The sequence below is a fragment of the Drosophila mojavensis genome, unplaced genomic scaffold (genome assembly GCF_018153725.1).
Source record: "Drosophila mojavensis isolate 15081-1352.22 unplaced genomic scaffold, ASM1815372v1 contig_277, whole genome shotgun sequence".
In the NCBI taxonomy this organism is placed as follows: Eukaryota; Metazoa; Arthropoda; class Insecta; order Diptera; family Drosophilidae; genus Drosophila; species Drosophila mojavensis.
Genome location: NW_025318822.1, coordinates 3,160,617 through 3,182,076, shown reverse-complemented (window position 1 = coordinate 3,182,076; position 21,460 = coordinate 3,160,617). Strand labels below are relative to the sequence as shown.

Here is a 21,460-nt window from a genome sequence, read left to right as displayed (position 1 = left end):
AATTGTCTATAGAAATCGACCGAAAATAGACGAGAGTCCGGACAGGCATAATAAATTCTTTACTCGACACGCGCAGCTTATGCCGGGGCTCGACTTAAATGCAATCGAATTGAAAATCAAAGCAATGAAGACATTTCGGCCACAATTGCAGCCAAAGCGAGGCGAACTGCGGTCAGGCCAAGCACATGCCGCAACCACAGCCACGCCTTTGTAGCATTAGCAGCAAAATGGAGAGAAAAGAAACAGAAAAAGCGAAGTAAGAAAAAGCGTGAAATAAAAGCGAGCGAACTCAATGGGATTTACATTTTCCAGCTATTGAGCATAGCGCTCGATTTTAATGCGAGAAATAGCAAAAAGAAACGAATCAGTTAAGTCAGCATATCCTGCCAGCTCCTGCCAGCTCCTGCGCGCTCGCCTTCCTCCAGTCACGGTTCTCGTTCTGGACAAAGACCAAAGAGCGCTGCAAAAAATGTAAAAACTATTAAGCGGCATTAGCCGCGCATTGCGCTTGGTATTTGTGTGTCGTGGTCCTGCTGTTAAAACCGCTTCTCATCCTGTTTCCTACTCGAGCGCTGCCAAATGCGCTACAAATCATTGCAGCCGGCGGGCATTGGCGACAAACCGAACTCTGGACTCAAGTTTAATGCTTTGTATAACACATGCTGCATTTCTGATGAAATTACGATGAATGGCAAGGAGATAAAAGATAAAATTAAATTATTGATTAATAATAATTTTTAAAATAGAACTGTATACAAATAATTATTGTAAGCAAGCAGCCTTTATCTATTTATATATACAAACCAACATCTCTCCTCATAAACCTCGTTGATATTCGATCTCTCATCTCGCCTTGTGTTCTCATAAATTTGTACTACATCTCACCAAGTGCGTGAGTACATTTCGAGAAGTTTGTAATGTATTAAAAGAATGTATTTATTCATATGCATCCATGCACTCATTCATACATTTACGAATATGTCTACTCAGACACTTCCTTGGAATTCGTTCTCTCATCTACATTGTTCTCCTATAACCATCCTACTCTCGTCTTACTTCTCGCGAAGCGCTTAAAATTAATTCTAATGATATGAATTATTATTTATCTTTTTTTTTTTTTAACATTTTCCATGTGTTTTACAGTACTGCATTATTTTAAGACAATACTAATTAATGCATTACTGACATGCTTGGCCCACTCATTAGTTAAGGTTTAGAGCTAACTGTGTAAGTCTCTAGTCTTTGATAAAAATCTGCAACAATCAAGCTGAAAAAAAAAATATATATATATTGCATATCCATTTGAGATCCGCAAAAGCGTATATTCTCGCCCTTCTGGCCTAAGCAGCTGGCTTAACCTGCTTTTAGCTGCTGTTTCCGTCCAACTTTTGATCGAATGTCAAGCCATTTGAGTCAACGTTGGTCGCTTCGCTGCCTCGCTGGCATGACCTTTTGACTCCGCTCACTCTCTGACGATTGGTTTTCTATTTCCCTTTTTGCTGTGTTTCATCTCGATTCAGTTCTTTCTTTTTTTGTTAATCCTGCAACAAGCTATATGTATGCACATCCTTTTTACCACTGGCTCGTTGTCCTGCTGCTGCACTTGCAAATCTAATTTCATATTTTATGAAGTGGCGCAGTGTTTGGTCCGCGACGCCTTCCCAGCCAGCCAACCAGTCAGGCAGTCAGGCAGTCAGGCAGCCAAGCAGTCAGGCGGTGAGGCATTCACCCAGGCAGTCGTTCGACGTCTCTTCATTTTTCCGGGCATTATTTTTACAGTTTGCACCTTGCGGTTCGTTTGCGTTCGGTCCGGAGCTGTATTCGTTGCAGCAGTCGAAATTGAACTGGAAAATCAATTGTTGAGCACATAAATTTGTTAGCACGAAAATTGCACCGTTGGGTAAAATTTATTTCTGAAAATTGCACTCAAAAGTGGACACAAGATAAATGCACCAAAAATATATCTAAGCGTCGGCTCTTAAAGACCAGCAGCAGCTGCAGCGGAGTAAAGCTCAGAGAACAATACCCAATTGCCAATAGGCGATGCAAAGGGTTTGAGGCTTGTTGTCATATCATTTGATCAAGGCATTCTCAATGCATGCCTCGTACTTCATTAGCGGCAACTCGGGAATCTCGGCCTGCGAACAATGCCAGCTATGAGAGCGAGCGAGTGGGAGGCGGAAGGCTTCTGGCCTGGATTATGTTGCTTGCGCTTATCTAGATTAAAGCGATGCACAAATATTTTGTAGACACTTAAGCAGCTCAAGTTCTGCGTGTTTGTGTGTGTGTGTGTGTGAAATTTATCTGCAACATTGCGATTGCCGAGGAGACATGCAACAAAAGCATTGCCGAGAGCTGCAAGCCCAATGTTTTGCATGGTCTATCCAAAGGACGTCAAACGGAAACGGAAACTGAAATGGCGACATTGTTGAAAACATGCACGTGTAACTTGTTACACAAGCGCTCGCTCTGCCAAGGTGCTAGCTGCAACATGGGGCAGCAGCAGCAATGCAGCAATCCAGCCAGAAGAAGCAGCTGCAAGAAATCTTTACAAAAGCGGCAATTCATTTTAGCATTTCTCGCATCCAAAGCGAAAGACGTGCACATGTCAGACGATTGTGACCCGGCCAGGCCAGCTTGCCAGCGGGGGCGGGGGAGACGAGCCAGGCATGTGAGCTGTAGATACATGGGGCAAGTAGGTGCCAAGATAGCGTAGCCAAGCTATTACTGAATACCTGGGAACCTGAAAAGGCTGCCAACTCTTGACAATGACAAAAGCGACATTGAGTGTGGAGCAGGGGAGTGCGGGGAGTGCGTGGGCAGCGATGCTCGCAGTGCTGGCAGTGAAAGGTTGCCTGGCTGTGACACGGTGCCGTCTCGCCAAGGACTCGAAACAGAGCTGACCAAAGCTGCCTTACAAATGGCGCAGAGTGTTGTCGGTGCTACTTACTGCTGCTACAATAGATAAGTTAAGCTGATGCCCCGGTTGTCTAATGCCTCAACTATACTGAATACATAAAGTAGAGTGCAAGCAACAATATCTTCTTTGTATGGGATAAGCTGCTTTGTATAACGCACAAAGACGCTCCGTAAAGGGCAGAAGGAAAATACCTTGAGAAATTATTGAATATCCTTGAAGATATAAAACAGTGGTGCAATTAAGTAAGCTAAGCTTAAGAATTTTGCCAATTAAGAGAGGAATCTATTATTGAAATGACAATGAGATGCCGCCTGAGAGGATAATAGTAATAATGAAAAATGGATAATTATAAAATGAGCTCAAATTACAATTTACTACTGATAATTAATTTCAGCTTAGATTACGTTACACAATTATTACTTAATGAAAAATAAAAACCAATTTACAAATTTATTTATACGTTATTCTTCACATGTAATTATTTAGCGAAGACAACAACCACACTCAACGCTAAGATGAGCTGTAAGCTTGCTTAAGTGATCAAAGCTACACGAGCTTTGCTCTCACTATCTTTCTCGTTCTTTCTCTCTCCCTCTAACTCACCGAAAGCACTCCAACAGCTGGTTTAGTCACGACGCACACCCGGACAATCAAGTGTTTGGCAAGAGCAAGTGAGCAAGTGCTCAGTTGCTGCAGAAGGCAGACCACTTACAATTTGATCTTTTGAACGGAGCGCTTAGACAGCTTTGTTAACTCAACGACGCTGACGCTGACGCTGACGCCGACGCCGACGCCGACGGCAACGTCGCTCTGCTGCTCTAGCCAGACTGTCGGATCTGTCAGCGCAAATCAGCGTTCGCTTTGATATTCAGTTTTAACTCGTCGCTGGCTCTGGCAACATCACGCGGAAACGTTTCTGGCATCGGGCTACACAGAACTCGCAGTGAATAGGCGGCTTATGCAAAATCAAATCAATTCGAATCGGATCGACGATCGACATCGATTAGCGGCAGGTGCAAATTCAAAGTAATAAGAACGCGTTAACTGGTCAGTAAATGAATGAGTCAGCTAAGTAAACTAAGTGCTCGCCTATATTAGTTGTTGCTTTGTTCCATTGTGGCTCAATCTTTGGCTTGAGTTGTTGGCTAATTACGCGAGTAAAAGATAAAAAAATCAGCAACAGCAGCAGCAACAACAACAACAACAATAACAATAACATAAGCAACGCTCACATTTCGCATGCGCAAAGTTTGTCTAGTTTGTGTGCGTGTATTAGTGTCGCTCCACCGCGCTGTGTGTGCCAGTGTCTATGTGTGTGCGTGTGCCTGTCTCAATCTTTTGCTCAATCGCAATCTTTGGCCATTGCCAAAACTGGTTAACTAAAAGCAAACGTGTTCTTTGCGTTTGTTGACTTTGCAAACACAAAACGCGCCAAAGTTACTCAGCAACAGCAACAGCAACAAAAGTATTTTGTTTACATATTGTGTGCAACATTTCAGCGTGCAGCAACAAAAGCTATAAGACCTGCAACAATAACTGGCGCCAGGCAGCTGCATATTTAAGAACAGGTAAGAGAGCGTAGAGCCCAAACCACAATATAATTCAGTGGTTGTAAAAGGGCGGCAGGCCTTGCGAAATCTCATCGCCAACTCAAGGATGATATCAACCGCAAAAATGTAAATGCACAGCATTACAACAACAACAATAAAGACAACAACAAAGACAACAACAAGAACCTGCGCTTCGTCAACGACCTGCTCCAATTCGATTTATGCAGCTCAAGGTCAACAGCAACCGCTTTAAAATGCAAACTCAGCTGAAGCTGAAGCTAATTTCGAAGCCGCAGTCGCCGTCGCCGTCGCAGTCGCCGTCGCCGTTGAAGTCGAAGTCGAAGTCAAACTCGAATTCGAAGACAATGCATAGTTGGCCGCTTCTTAAGTTAACTGGCATTTGCTGTTCATGTTTTCTATACCCTCTAATCTATAAGTAGTTCGCCAAGGCTATATTTTTGCTTTAGTTGCTCATCTTAAAAGATAGATAAAAGAATATTATTTGCAAATGTCTAACTTATTTCCAGATACTAACTTCTAAGTAATTTCTTATTCTGCTTACTGTGCTTAGGGTATGTTATAGCACATGCACTGCAAGCCCAATAACTTGTTTCTCTTTGCTTCTTGTCTGTTGATGCCACGTTTTGTTGTTGTTTATAATAAGCCTGTTACTGCTATATAGATAAATAGATATATAGATACTATGTATGTATGTAGTAGCTCTGTGTGTGCACGACGATTAGTTGTTCTGCGAAGGGTATTGTGAGTGGGTCACAATATCTTAATCGAACGCTGTAGAGGGACTTCCCAGTTATAATTGAAACAATGCGTACTTTTGTCTTATTGAAATATATACATATATATACATATATATTTTTTTTTTTGCATGTATATTAAACGCTCTTCGTAGGTCGTTGTCAGTCCTTGAACTCCACGCAAAGGCCGAGGCCTGGTCATGCGTTTGTATCTGTGTCTTCGCTTGTCTCCGAGTGATTTATAATGATTTAATTCGTTGCTTTAAGCACGCCACTTAACCTTTTCGGCTTATACACAAACCGCAACAATGAGAGCAACTACTATGCCAACAGCGACAACAACAGCAACAACAACAAGCATAGCATTAATAATAACAACAACAGCAATGCAAACAACAGTTGCGGCAACCACATTACTTGGCGCAATTGAAACCGCAAACCGCAAGTTGGCCCAATGCTGGCAGCTCTTTTGGCCCGTTTGCATTATGCTCGCTTATGGCATTTCGAAAAGGCAAAAACGTGAAACATTTTTACGCACCCAAAAAATAAAACCAAAAAGGGTCAAATTAAAGAACGAGCACAAATTTCAGCACCGTTAGAGTCGCGTTACTTCATACTAATTTAATTAATAGATTACGTAACGATTATGCGGCATTTGTGCAGTTCAATGTGCGCTAAGCACATTCCGCACATATTGAGGCGTGAAGAAGCCAAACAGCATTATAATATTTCATTGAGGGAGCTCACTCAATAATATTCAAGTAATAGAATTTTGCAAATCAAGAACTGAAATTAAGTGCTATTGCTATACTCTACAAAACTTGTTTTCTCACACATAAATATAAATATGATTTTTTTATTGAGTCTCAGCTCATAAACAGCAATTGTTGTGTTAAAAAAATAAATAAATAAAAAATAAAATTATTATAGCAGCTACAGTTTATTGCAATTATCAAAATCATTTATTATGTCTAATATATTCCACCTCAGCTACGTTCAATTCAATAGAACATTCGTTTGTCGCCTAATGCTCTGGTTCTTTTCTCATTTGTTTGGCTTTTTGCCTTCTTTTTGGCCAAGGCCTGGGACCAGTGTGCCGTGGTTCGCCTCATTTAATTATTTCACATGAATTGCAAAAAAATGTTCACAGCTTTGACTGAGTCACTTAATAAAACGTTAAGCATTATTGGCCGATAAGAATGTTAAAAAAAAAATGTGTATATAATAATAATAACAATAATAATAATGAAAGCAAAACTTTTGCCCATTGTTGGCTATGAATTTCGATTTTAATTTATCGCCACAATATTTTGTCATTGCGGGACTCAAGTATAACGAACCGACTTTGCATCTTACAAGTCACTCTGATGTGAAATTTCTGTTGATTATACGATGTATCGATACTTTTTAATTTGCATTATTTACATAGTAATTCGTACATCCGTTGCTAGAAAAAAAAAATCAACTCAAAAGCAACATTACGTCAATGCACTTTTTTTTTTAAATGTTAACTGTTGGAGTTTTGTGTGACCTATATATATGCAGGGCATATCAAATTAGAAGTGGAAAAATAAAGTCCAATATAATATATATGAATTGTTACAAAATAAAGTCCACTTTCCACTTTTCCAGTCATGGACCTCTCGATTAGCTGAAATTATATATAATCTTTAGCATGAGTATAAACATCACCGTTTAAATGCAGTTTGGTTGCCATGCATTTCACATTTGGGCTTAAATTATATTGCACAGAAGCACTAAGAGGACATTAAATGCCGAAATTATATTCAAGCCGTGTAATGAATATTAAAAAATTTGCGCACAATTTATTTTCAATTATTAAACTAAATTTGAGTGTCAAATTGAAATAATTTGGATAATTGTCAGCAGCTAATTGAAGCACCAAAATTTTTAATTAGCTCGTGACTATTCGCGCGTGCACTCATTCGTTCTAACTGTTTGAGTGTATTCACAGTATTCCGAGTGAGCCAATGGAAATAAAATTCATTTGACATTTGGTACTTATTCAGGCTTTTGAGCTGAAATTAATGCAATGCAACTAAAATGTATTTAAATGTTCTTTATATTATATGTCTATATACATATGTATCTATATATATTGCTATCAATTTATTTATTTACTTTCTTTTGTAATTGCATTGCATTCCGAAATTCGAAATTTTATTTTTGTATCCACGCTGACAGCAATTGGCATGGACTACTGTCAACACATTTGCCGGTAAATGATTTTTATTGAGTTTTGTGAAGGCGATTCAGCATTTGGATCATTCGTTTTATTTATTGCCATACGGATGTCCCTGCAAAGGCAATTGATTTACAAGCTATGCAAGCAGAGTTAACCCACAAAAGGAAATAAAACACACATATGTATATGTGTTTAAAAAAACAGAGCACGGAATGATTTTAACGAATTCATGCGTATCTCTGCATGTATATATATATATTTGTAATTATTCAATTAAAAAGACCACACATAAAATGTATAAAAATGACAGCGTCCAAAGGTAACCGCCAATAAAAATAGTCAACCAAATATAAAATAAAACAAAATTAATTGGTAAAAAAAAAAGAACAAGTAAAAGCCCTTTTTTTTAACCTGGCCCACACGACCAAATTGCACTTTACGCAATTTCTGCAATGATATATATTAAATTTATTTATTTGATTTAACTCTTAAATGTTTTAATGCCATGCAATGTAGCCTGGTAAATTATATTACCATAGTAATTGCATTGTAATTATGATATAATTTTTAATTATTTATATTCAAAGTATGAATAACGAATTCTCAATTCCAACTTTTCATGCATTCAGTAACTTAAATCCAATTTAAGATACTCTAAAAAGTATATTTGTTAAAATTGTTGAGTACAATTTATTGTGCCTCGATTTCATATCTAATAAGCATTAATAAAAATCATTTTCATTCATATTAAAGTTTTATAATTCTAAATAATGCAGAATATATACAAAACGCCAGCTTCCGAAATTATGCAAATGTTTATTACAGTCTAAGGACTGTGGGTGAATGTGTGAAGTGGGAAGAAAGGACGATTCACCCTCAAATCAATGCGGAATCAATAGCTTGAGCGATAAACAATCAGTAAATGCGAAAATAGATTTTCCAAGTCATATTTTTTTATGCCTAAAAAAAAGAGACGAAGCGAATTCGTTTGCATGAAAATATGCAAAGTTTTTGCATTTATTCGACAACGACAACCGCTAAGAGTAATAAGCCACTTGTAAGGCAGCAAAATGCCACGCCCACCACCTCAGTTCGCGTGAGACTGTGCGTGTGCGTGAGCGTGGGGAGACTGTGTGTGGGTGTAAGTCTAACGTTTGACACATTTGCATAATCTGAAGCAAATCTTTGGTAACAAGTAATCGAAAATAAATTTGCATGACAAATAGTGGTCGATGCGAGATGTGGGGGAGGACGGAGGGCAGAGTCTAGATGGGATTTGACACACACTTCACAGAAGTCTGCACTTGATGCGCGATATCCGTAGATACACACACACACACTGACGTATATATAGACATTTTTTTTCTGTAAATATGCAGCGTGATAGACACGACTTTTGCATTGGGGCGTGCAAAATTTAATCACAATTTAAATTGAAAATTTTCAAAAAAATTCAAGTGAGCTTGTATTTTTTTTTTTTCATTTTGGCCCTCTTCACAGCGAATTTGTAGCTGCAAATAGACAAACAACTGAGGCGAGCCTGCCGCAGGCCAGCAGCCAGCAACCACAGCGGCAACAACAACAATGACATCGTCGAGTAATTGCCAAATGTTTGCGTACATATGTAAAAATAATATTTGCATATAAACAGCCATATGTAGCCGATTTTCATTCGGCTGTGCAACGCACTTTTTCCACAGGGCTTCCCGTCTTATTTGCATACTATTTCAAAAGGTTGTCTGAAACATTTTTTTATTGCCACGCAGAGCTCCATATGACATGCATGCAAATACGTGTGCATGTGGGAGTGTGACACCAAGCGCCGTGATTTCATTTAAATAATCAAGAAGCATTTTATATCGAAATTAAACCGTAACCCAGCGGAGCCACATATAGATGACTTTTTAAGCCACTAAGTCATACCGAATACTGCCTCGCAATTGTGTGCGCACTTTATATGTTTCCAGATGATATCTTTTTCAAGTGCTGAAGTTGGCCCGGCCGAGCGGCCAAAAGCGGCTTATGGCTGAAGTCAGCTCGGGCAGACGCGAAATTCTAGCAATGTCAGCTTCGGGGCTTTTCCTTATACATGCTACACAAAGTTCCCCGAAATCGAATTTATTTTTAGTGCCTTAACGAGAGATACTCTGTTTGAGACTTATGAAATTCTAGCAAATATTAATTCAGATATATTTAATGAATGGGAAGTGAAGGGAAATATTCAGAAGTGAAGTGAATTGCATAAAGAAGAGGTGCTTCAGTAAATTGTTGTGTAATATCTTCACTGTGACCTTCACTCCTCGAATTGAGTATACCTGTTGCTGAACCATTTTTTTTTATAGCCACAGGGTATACGAAATTAAGTAAAAACTAAAATCAGTTTACGATTACTCACGACACTCGCAAGCGAGCAAACAAAACCTGACTAAGCGCTGAGACAGCATGACTAGACCTAGGTAAAAACTTGAGCAAAAAAATAAAATTCAAGAAGCAGCAGCAGAAAAACTCCAAAGTAGAAGAAGAAGAAGCAGAAGCTAAAGAGGTGCCGACTGAAATGTGAAACTACCAAGCGTAACCGCTGCACCACACTCAGCGGTGGGTCTCACTGCAATTCGCTCAACTGGAAAACCGAGTTAAATGCAATCACAGCGCGTTTCACTGTTATTTGTTGTTGTTTTGCTTTTTGGGTTTTAATTGTTAATTGTTACTGAATGCGAAATTTAGTTGGATGCCTGCTCAAAAACCTTGAAAGCTCTTTTGTTGGCCATCTCAGATTATGTATTTAACAACAGACTAAATATTGCTGTGTTGTTTCTGCCATGCTGCTGTTAATTACTAGATTTCATTGTTTATATACAAAACGATAAATAAACAAAACTAAACCATGAATTCCTGCAAGCCAAATAGGTGAGTTGTGCGCTGGCATAACATATATTTAAATGACCCTTTTTTATTGGCTCCGCCAGCCGTTTGTCACCCCGTGCGGGTCTATGTAAATCAGAGTTTCTGCAATTGCAGGCGACACTCGAATGGCCGCAGCAAAATAAATGCGACAAATATTTTTGTTCGTTGCACAAATATTGTTTGTTATGGTTCAGGCAGCTCCATCTGTGCGAAATGCAAGTGGACAAAAGCCAAATGAATTTCATATATTTTATTTTATTGCCTTTGATTGCGATATTGTCATGCGTTTGACTTGCGCCCCTTTATTGTCTTCCATTGGACAATTAAATGTGCCAAATATATTTATTGTTTATTTATGATTAAGATTTTCCAATTCGAGAAGTTAAACAAACTTCAACTTTATTGCTTCAATTCATTTATAAATTTCTTGGCAATTTATGATATTTCATATGTACTCATAGAATTTACACAAACAATTAAATTAAATGCGCCCTTTTAAATTTCTGCACAGCTCTGAAATATTTAAAAGCAATTTGCTTTAAATTCGCCGTAGCATTTCTGTCTGTCTCCTCCCTTGATGCGCACTGCGAAAAGAAAGCAATAAAGGCCTTTAAATATTTACACACTCACACAAAAGCGCAAACAAACAAATACCCGCTCCTCCCTCACATCCGCCCCTTCTGCCCGCGGCACAGAGGCATCCTTCATGCTCATATGCAAATAAATGCTAAGCACAAGACGTGGCTGGGCGTAAGAAGATGCGGCTCCCATCTCGACTTTTGCTTGAGTGCGTCGGTTATGCCTTGATTTTCGATCGCATGCGTGGCTTTTCAGCCGCACAGCAGCGCGACGCGACGCGGCGTATACTTGATAGATTTCAAACAAATTCTCAAATGTATGCATTTCGTAGGCTTTGTTTGTGTTGAGTTCTGTTCTGTTCTGTTCTGTTGTGTTGAGCTGGATGCTGGTGCCGTCTGTTGACTTCTGTAAGTGACTGATGGTGTCGGAGCGATTGGCGACGCAGCTATTCCCAGACCTATGCCTGCATGTATGCTCCAGGCCGCAGCTTAGCCGCGCTCTGCCGCCAACAGCTGCAGCGTTCGCCTAGCGCTTGTCACACAAATTTCAGCAACACTTTCGCTGCGCTGTCTGTGGATGTGTCTGCCTCTGTCTGTGTGTTGCCATGTACATGTCAGTGCTTGTCTAGCCCCCCCAAGTGCCCTCAAACCTCGGGGCCACAAACCCAATTCCGATTGCAAACCAAATCCCAAAACGTAACCTGAAACATGCCCGAGCCAGACGCAATGCACTTTATGTTTTAATGCTGCTGCTGATGACGGCGCCAGCGTCTCGAGGCTGTTTCTCCTGCTTGTCCTTTTCACAGTCTCCTGCCCACTGTGCCCGCCTCTGGTCTCGCTGCTGCTGCTGCAACGGCTGCTGCAACGATTGTCAACGTCATCATCATCAACGTCTGCCCTTGTTGCCGCTAATCCATGTCAGGGTCCTGCTGCAGTGATTCTCGCACTTGTTGTTGTTGTTGTTGTTATTGTCAAGTGCAAATGTCTCTGTAAAATATGCAAAGACATAAATATTTCAATGTGGTTGCCTGTGTGTGCGTCTGATAAAAACTAAAGCTTGTTGAATATTAGAGATGAGCACCAACAGCAGAATACAAATAATTTTTTGCATAGAACTGAATTTTATTTCATTTCCAACTGCTTCAATTCTTAGAAATTAGACAGTTGTTAAAGCAACTTTCCATCGAATTACTGCGAGCACTGGACATGTTCTTGGAAAATGTGATTACTTTTCATAGAACTACAATTTATCAGTTGGGAAGCTTAAGCAGAAATCATTTCAGACCAGATGAATTGCCATCCTGCTGTTGTTATGCATAGAAAATACTGAATAGAAGAGAGATTGGGATTTCACACACAGAAAGTATATTGAGAGAATAGTCATAAGTACATCGGTCTAAGTTCAAGGCACTTAAAGTCTCTAAAGCTTAGTTAAATGCGGAACTTCAGGGTCATACAAGGTAAAGTCTCGTAACTTGAGTATTTGCGTAAATAAATGTAATAAAAATGTAATTTATTCATATAACAGTGTAATTAAAGTTCACTTATCTGGAAGTAATCAATTCCAATTCATTTTACTGTCCAATCAAGAGCAAGACCTTTAAGTTTAATGAAACAAGTTACTGCAACTAACGATCACTAATTATCGGGTAGTTAAGGCAAACTACACTTGATCAAGCTTATATATATATATATATATATACATATTCTTTGCCAAGGATATCAACTATAAACAGGGAACTGTGATCAAGTCAGAGTCACTGTGATCGAGTCGCAGTTTCGCGCATTGCTGTCGTCTTCGACGCCCATAGATTATGTTTTGTGAGTGGGCGTGGCAAGGTTAATGCCACAGTTGCTGTTACATAAGGGCTGCTGCAGCCGCTTGTCCTGACCCCAGGCAATTACACATGGATAGAGCACTCGAAATTGAATTTCTGGCTAGATAAACTTCAACAGTGGAGATGGCGAGCTATTGCATTGCATGTCGCATGCACTTGAGTTCTGTTTTCAAATGTGCGTGCAAGCAACATGCAATTTTGTAATAGACGAAGCTGCAATCATTTGCATACTAGTTACGGCATTGCAGCAGCTTCATACATACATACATACATATATTGCTGCTGACGTCGTTGTTGCCATTGCTTGCCTTAGTCGGTTGTTTGTTGGCCGAGCAAGCAGCAAAATAATATTCACTGTCAAGTTTAAGCGGCATTAGTCGACTCATATAACTATCTGTGGATATATGGATATATGTATATATAGCTATGATACTTGAATGCTAGATAGTTTTTCCACTGAGACTGAGCACGACCTTTGCGGCCGTTTGTTGTATTATGGCAGTTCTCTTATAGGCACGTTAATTAGTAGCTAGATTTACCAAACCTGTTTTCCGAGTCTCACCAGCACACACACACACAAACACATCCACAGTCAATGAGTGACTAGTGATATGCAATCGTCAGTTTTTTCCCTCAATACAATTACTGTTTGCTCAGAGTCCACATGGGAGAGGATGCACATTCCTTGTCTTGCCCCTGAGCTCATCAAGCTGTCTTGACTCTCGAGTGGAGCGCTCAAAGTCGATGCGCTGCATGTTGCATAAGCTGCTTAATCCTCAGTTGAATCAATACCAATAATTGACATAAAGCTGCTAATTTCAGCTGCTCAAAGTGCATGCATCACTCAATTGACTCGACTTGGCTCTGAAAACCTGCATTTAGTTCGATTGACTCGGATAAGTTCGAAGGCTGCAACTGACAAGTGTCTGACACTCTAAGTGTGCATATATATATATGTGTGTGTGTGTGTGTGTGTGTCAGCGTGTGGCTTGTTCCTTGACCACAGCTTGACTTTAGTAATTTAGTTTGATTATCTTGATACTGTTGCCAATGCTGTGAGACATTGAGTTGTTTGTTCACGGATAGATTTCAAAGTCTAGACTGACCGAAACAGCAATAGCTGCTAGCCACGTGGGGGCAGTTTTCTGAATAACAAGCCTAGCACGATAATTGGTTATTTACAAGCCTAAAGATACTATTTAGTGGCTGTTTGGGTATCATTATCACAAATGAGGGCTATAAAAATATATAGTTTTAACGAAAATGTTAAGCTTTCTGAGAGATAAAATTGCCATTCCATTAGTGCTCAGTCACAGATGATTTAGAGCCAAGTAAAAATCAGCTAAGTGGCGTAAAAAATAAAATTAATTGGCAGCCATAAACTATATGAAATTAATCTGAAACCTTGAAGTGTTTGCTCAACTAATAACAGAAATATAAATAATTTTTGTCTATAGCTCGCTCTTAGATATGGTTCTCGAAATACCTTTTTCCGGGCATCTCATGCGCAACGGTCTCGCCAGGCTTGCCCCGGGTGACTGTGTGTCAAATCAATTGCATCGATGTCCAATTTAGCAGTTGACCAATTGGGTTTGCTTATGCAGCTGCAAACTAGAATTTTGAATTCACAATTTTCAATTAACAGCGCCAACAAATGCGCTGAGTCAGCGCGAATCAGTCGGTGCCCGAATCGGCGGGGAGGTTTGACAGTCAGAAATGAGCAACGAACTGCAAATAGAACATTGAGAGAAAAAATCGAGCTGATTTCGTCGTTGGGGCATGAATTTGATTAATTATAGTGCGGCACTTCCGTTTGCACTTTATAAGACAAATGTGAAAACTATGCAAATGAATTGTTAATTCTCCTACAATTAATCAACAAGCAACGGCTATATAAATTCGTTCAGTGTAGCTAATGCGAAAGCAGAAAATAACACGAAGTTAACAATGTTGCGCCACAGTACAAAACGCATAAAAGTATGCTACGTGAATGGAAAACGATATGTTCCAGTTGCTGAATGTGTGTGTGTGTGTGTGTGGGTAGTGAGCAACGGCGTGTGTGTGTGTGTGAGAATGTACTACCCAACCATATGCTAGTGTACGGCTCCCTTTGGAAATGGCTTAATCAACATTACAGCGCCAAATGCAGCCAGCAATGGCAAATATTACAAAATGCTTTGGTCTGATACAGTTTCACCCTGTATCTCAGATGCAGTTAGCTTATGGATAGGTGTAGTTTTAAGCAAAGTAAATTCTGTCTAGTTGCCGTTATTCAAGGGCTTAGCATGTTCAACAACATTCGTCCATTGCCAATTGTTTTTCGCCATTTTACAAATTGTTTATCAATCAGGAAAATTGTTTACTTTTGTCTTTGCTCCCAAAATGTTAGTATTGCCTTAGTATACGTAATTCTGTTAAACTAATTAGCTTAGCGACTACATAAACATTCTCACTGTTGCATTTATGCGGAAACTTGCCAATTATAAAATTGGAATGAAAGGTTTTCGAGCACTCGTAAGTATTCCATATAGCTATAGTATGCAGCTGGTGTTCACCTCAAAAGCGATTGCGCAAATTATTTGCTCGTAAATCTCTCAGAAACGAGCCGCGTGGCAAAGCTTCGATGATTATTTACTAACAAATGGCTCGTAATAATTGCGGCTCATGTTGCCAGCACAGCAAAGGCAAAAACAAAACCAAAAAATAGGCTTCATTAAATACAAATGTGCTTGGCAAATGACCAACCCACAGAAACCCCAAAACCCAAAACGAGCCTAGCAAATGATCTATACATGTGCCTGTCTGTATGTGTGTGTTTCCATATGTGTGTGTGTGTGTTTATTTGGGCGAGTGATGAGCTACATTCGTAGAATGCTTTCAGGTCTGAAAATTGTGTTACCTATTCATGAGTTTATGTTGTTTTGGTTTTGTGTTTTTTGAAAAAGAAAAAAGAAAAATATTAAAGCATATATGAAATCGAGAGACTGACACTGTTGTTCTATGTAATGTTTAAGGAAAAGCCAGGGATGACCTTTGCAACAGATAAACATATTTTGCTGGATGCCGGTCCTAAACTAACTGTTATGTAAATTCTTTTGTGTGTGTAAATGAGTGTATTTGTCCATGTTTGTAAGAGCTTCTCGAACTAGCCTATTACCAACACATGAACGATTTTCTCTTTTTGGGCGTCAAATCTTTGCTGTTAAATTTATTGTGCGTAAAATTTTGTGCAAATTTTTTGGTCACGAGTGCAACCAAGGAGAGGGGATGGACTGTGTGTGAGTGAGAGAGAGAGGGGCCGACAACTTACGATAGTTTTGTGTGTGTGCAAAAATAAATATAAATATTTATTACTTGCCGAAAAGTGACTTTGTGCGGCAGTATCTGCTGCCCTGCCTCAGTTCTCGGCTTTCGAAATGCTTTTTTATGTAAATGAACCGAGTCGAGAAGTGCGCGCCACATAGAGGCATTGGCCCATTTGATAGTTGCCGTAAACAGTGCACAGTTATGGTCAAGATTGTCGAGCATTTACGGCGACTTAGCCCAGTTGCCATAGCAATCAAATGCTGCATTCCAGCCAGCACCCAATGGCGCCTGCTTACAGGTAGACAATTGCAAATTAACCCAGCGGTCAGACAAGCTATAAGCCCTGTAAAGCAATAGCGATGCAAAGCCGGAGCTTTGCCCGAAGGTCAACTAGGGAGAGGCTTCATTTTCTTAAAGCCTAGATAACGTCAGTTGAGGAGTATTAATATTAAATAATATACATTTAAGTAAAAAAGTAACTATGATTGACTTGATGATTGGCTAACAGCTGATAAGCTTAGTTATAAATCATCATTTCATTTGAGCCTTGAATCGTAACCTCGATCTGTACTCTGCCACGATTGTTCGTGATTAACATCTCGATGTGCCCCAAAGTTTATGCGCACGATAAACATTTGCCATTGACACCATAAACGCACAGATCATGGCGCATACATATTACATAATATTTCCTATAAATATATGGCACATCATATAAATGCAGTAAACCAAATGCTGTACAAATATGTGACTCGCATTTGCAATAAACAATGCCGCAGACGAGTTTCGGCTTTTATAGTCTTATTTACCTGGAACACACACAGACACACACTCACACACAAAAAGAAAAGAAACAAAAACCAAAGAAGAACTTTTGTCATAGACATTCCTGAAGAGATGGATGCGTAGGTGTATGCGTAGGCGCCTGGATTCGTGTATTCGTACGGCTAGACAGGCGGCAGGCACCAGATAATCATTTCATTTTACAACTTTTTTTATTTGTCCCCCTCGCCTTAGAAAAACTTGTGAACTCTCTTTGTCGCGTCAGGTTTGCTGTGGTTATTGCTGTTGTTGTTGTTGCTGTTGCTGCTGTATTTCGTTTTATTGCGGCGTTTATATTTGTTGTCAGGAAATACCTTTGTATGCTCACATTCGATAGATACAATCGCAGCACGCAACAATTTGCACTTCTTTATGTAGCCTGAACTTCAAACTTTCTGTGTGAGAGCGAGAGCAAGAGTGAGAGTGTGTGTGTGTGTGTGTGAGTGTGTGACTGTATTTGTATGTTATTTATAAGCATATTTTACCTTTCATGCATGTGCACAGCTGCCACGCCCCACACTCCATTGCCCTGTTCTGCTCCACCCAGGCTCTCGAGCCGTGTGTGTGATTTTATTTATTTCCGTTTCGCTTGCCTGCCAAGTTGGCACCTGTTCCTGCAGCTAAAGGTACGGCAATCCAGCCACAAAGATTATAGAGAGCAGACACAAATCTGTGCAGCCGATATAGATACTGTTAGGTAGAGGCACGTGAAAACTTTAAAAGATTTTCCGTGACCCAAACAAAGGCAGCTGCCCATCATCCCCCGGCCGGCCGATCCGCCTGTCTGCCTGCTTTCAGTTTGTTCACGTGCCGTTCCCTGCTTTATTACAATAAAAGATACTTTCCTCTCTTTGAATACATTCCTAGTTTGCCAGCACATACCCAAACTCTTGTTTCTGGTTGTGGGCAATTTACTTTTTGGAAAAAATATTGCATACCAGGATTTTTGTTGTTTTCGCAATTTGCAGCCACTCAAAGATTTGCTACGTGTCTTGTTTGCTTTGTATTTGTGTTTGGTCAAGGTAGTTACTCCAGCCAGGACTTAGTTGTAGAGTTGTTTGATTAAATTTGTGGTTTCTGTGGTGCCCAGCTAGGACCAATCAGCCTCTGAGCTCCTGCGACCGTCTAGAACAAGATGAAGATAAATAAAGTTTTAATTGGTGGCCCTTAAATCAACGGGGGCGGCAAGGGTCAGTGGCTGTTATGGAAAGTACGAATTCAATCAAACACTCTGCGAGTAACCAGAATGTGGTGTGAATTTCAGAGAAAATTAATATATCATAGCTTCAGCATCTGATTATCAACTGCTTTGTCTGCACCGCACCAATGAAAGGGCGGAAACGGAAGCTGTTGAAATTTAAAGCGTCAATACAAAATTTTATTCATGTATTTTGCATGAAAATACACCGGAAGTGCGTAGCCCAACTCTCTATTCCTATGTGAATGATAATTCATGAAAAAAAAGAGGTTACGACTCTGCTCGCTGAGCAGCAAATGGAGCAATTATAGCGCCAACTATTATTACTATGAAGCACGGGGCGTATGCATAATATCATTTTGGTGCGCCAAAGCACAGCTAAGCAAAGAGGTTGAATAATTATTTGTTTATCTCTTGATCACCGCTATCACAACATCGCACACATTCAACTCTTAATATTCAATTGTCTTACGACAATACGGAAATCAACTTATGCACCCGTTTAGCTCTAGACTTTTAATAGCTCACTTAGCTCAAGCCGAACAAGTTGGCCTTTAATCGTAATAATGTAATTATTTCGAAACAATACTTTGAATACAATGCTCGGGGTGCCTCTTCAGCTTATCGTGTGTGGCGCTAGCAACTACTTACATGTTTAAACAATATTTCTTAATTGAAATGCTGCGGGGCAGCTTCTGACTTGTATTACCACAGACAGGCATTATGGCCAGACAGGGGGGAGAGGCGGCAGGAGGATTTCTAGTTAAACATTTGCAGTGACAGCATTTGGTCAGGCCATTGCTCATGAGCTTGCCCCGCAGCAGCACATGCCCAGGCAAGTCGTACCAAGCCGCACCGCCCACTCCCCGCCGCACCACCAGCAACCCACCCAACACTTCTGCTTACAATTTTGCCAGCACTGCAAGCGAGCTGAGCAGAAATTAATTACATTGAAGTCATTTATCAAGAAAGTTTATTTCTTGCTGCCGGCCCGGGGTACGGCTGCGGGTCGGGGCCCACGGCGGAGTGCTAGACCGGGCACGGGCACAGGCACGGGGGTCCCGAAAAAAGCCAAGCTAACCAAAAGCAAAACCGAGCCCAACCTCGAAGCACAAGGCGTCAGTTGTTGTTTACTTTTGGTTAGTTATTTGCTGTTGTTATGCTTATTTTTATTTATTTGGCCAGCCCATTGTTAGTGCGAAGTAAATCAATAAATGAGACGGGGCTTAGGATATTTTTTGTTTTTTTGTTTGGTTTTTTTCCGTTTGCTGTGTGGGCTATTCAGTTGTTTTTGTATTTCTGCCTGAGGTTTGGCAAAAATAATTGCGAAACTTTAGCGGCAATTCGCAAATTGTTTGCTGCATTTTCGATTAGCAAAATGTCAACTTGAAACGAGAATGAGAATGAGAATGGGAATGAAAATTAAAATGAAAGCGAATACAAATACGAATAGGAAAAGGCAAATGCTCGAGCACTTGCGCCAAATAGCTGTTGGCCCGCCAGGAGGTCAGCGAGCGGGTTGAAGCCATTTTGAAAATTTCATTTCGCTGGCTGTTAGAAAATTGGCAATGGCCAAAACAACTTTGAGCTGCCACTACATGGCAGCAATATCCATCACGGGCTAACTGCACGGCACTGCCCAAGCTTGGCCATATACAAAAATTGGTTTAATCAACTGTGAAACAACTGCAGTAGCATCAGCAACAGCAGCAACAGCAACAGCAACAGCAACAACAGCAGCAGCAGCAGCAGCAGCAGTGGCAGTAGCACTGACAAAAATAGCCACTAAAAAGAGAACAACAAATACTAAAACAGTGACAAGAGCGGCAAATGGTTAGAGCTTGTCCCGGTTAGACGTGTATTGACAGCGGCCAAGGGTTCGGGAGTTGGCTTCATTTACGCGAGCTGCTGCGTGGGTCATGTCAGGCCATAGCTCTAGCTACATACACAAAGATAAAAAATAAAAATAAAAACAAAAAATATATGTGTATATATATGTACGCGGTGCTTATCGATTCACTTTCCTTGTCAATGCACAGCGTTGCTGCACATAAGGCTGGCCAATTTAGTTTTCGGGTGTGTTTTTATTTCAATTTTCAACTGTGCATCAATATTCACATAGATTTGTTTCTGTATCGACATTTGCAGCCAACGACAACAGCAGCGCATAAAATATGGACGCCGAAGCCGATGGAGTGCCTCCGACGGCGCCAGCTGCAGCTGCAACGACGGCGAACAGCGATCTCGATTTGGCCGCCCGCCGTCGCCTCTTCATCTCACAGCCCTCGACGCTGGCGACACGCCGCCAGCAGGCCGTCTGCGTGAGGCGCGCCCATAAGATGTATGGCGGTGGCAAGAATCCAAATATTGTGCTGGATGGCCTGAATATGACAGTGCCCAAGGGCTCCATGTAAGTAGTGCTAGCTGTTTCAAGAACTCTCTTTAAGTGCGCTCTCTTCTTAAATTTACATAATGCACATGAGTGCAAATGTGTGAAAAGTAGTCAACGCTCATATATGCTTGTCTCAAGATGTATGAATATTTCATATGTTCCAAGCATTGGACACCAGATATATGTGCATGTGGGTCAGACTTTTAGTTACTCGACAGAGTTTTAAAACGCATTTGATTGGAATTAGCCTAATTAGCACAGAAACACAGAGTATTGAAATAAAAACTGAGCATATTCAAATATATATTTACGAAATGTATAGCAACACAAATGGACTTCATCAGTTTTAGTTTTTTGATACGTATCTAAACGCACTCGTATAAATTTTACTTTCAATAAAACTAAAACCTGTTTAGAATTATGAAATTGTGTCAACAGGTAAAAAAAAAAAAAACAATTTGCTTGAAGGCGTTTCAATCAGCGGAATAATCTGTTTAAAGCTCGCGCTCTATTTGGCGATTAATATTTAAATAGTTGCCTCAATCAACAGTCAAATAAGGAAGACTCTTGAGTCTTAGGGCTGAAATTAGCTGAGAGCTTTCCCACTCAAATTTAAAAATGCACTGGGAGAGTATATAAAGTGTATGTGTGTGTGTGAGTTTGCCGTAAAATGCTTTTGACCGCATTTAACACTCGATTCGCTATGGATTCGGAGTTGCCAAGCGGTAGATGAGTTGAAGATGAAGACGACGAAGCGACGTCGACAAACGGTAAGTGGGTCAATGTCAGCACTTGAAAAACTGCCAAATTAACACACAAAGCGTGTGTGTATGTGCGTGTGTGTGCATATGTATGACTTAACCAGACGTTGGCCCAGAGCAACGTCACAGCCACTGAAGCGGCAGCAGCAGCATCTGGAAACTGAAACCAGTTTTGTAGACAAGACACAAACCACAAGCGATGCGCGCTGAGCGCGTGCACTGGCGTTGCC

At 40.4% G+C, this 21,460-nt stretch overlaps 1 protein-coding gene across 2 annotated transcripts in view; it reads left to right on the top strand.

Annotated features, from left to right (window-relative positions):
* The first annotated feature begins 3,790 nt into the window (after nucleotides 1–3,790).
* Nucleotides 3,791–21,460, top strand: part of LOC6574206 (ABC transporter G family member 20) — a 49,229-nt gene continuing 31,559 nt past the window's right edge. The window contains exons 1-3 of one of the 2 annotated variants that reach the window (XM_032728970.2): nucleotides 3,791–3,967; nucleotides 4,420–4,488; nucleotides 20,226–20,487. In XM_032728970.2, coding sequence (XP_032584861.1) covers nucleotides 20,252–20,487 — 236 coding nt within the window. In that variant the 5' untranslated portion in view covers nucleotides 3,791–3,967; nucleotides 4,420–4,488; nucleotides 20,226–20,251. The remainder of the gene's footprint in view (nucleotides 3,968–4,419; nucleotides 4,489–20,225; nucleotides 20,488–21,460) is intronic. The other variant, XM_032728971.2, reaches the window with a different exon arrangement.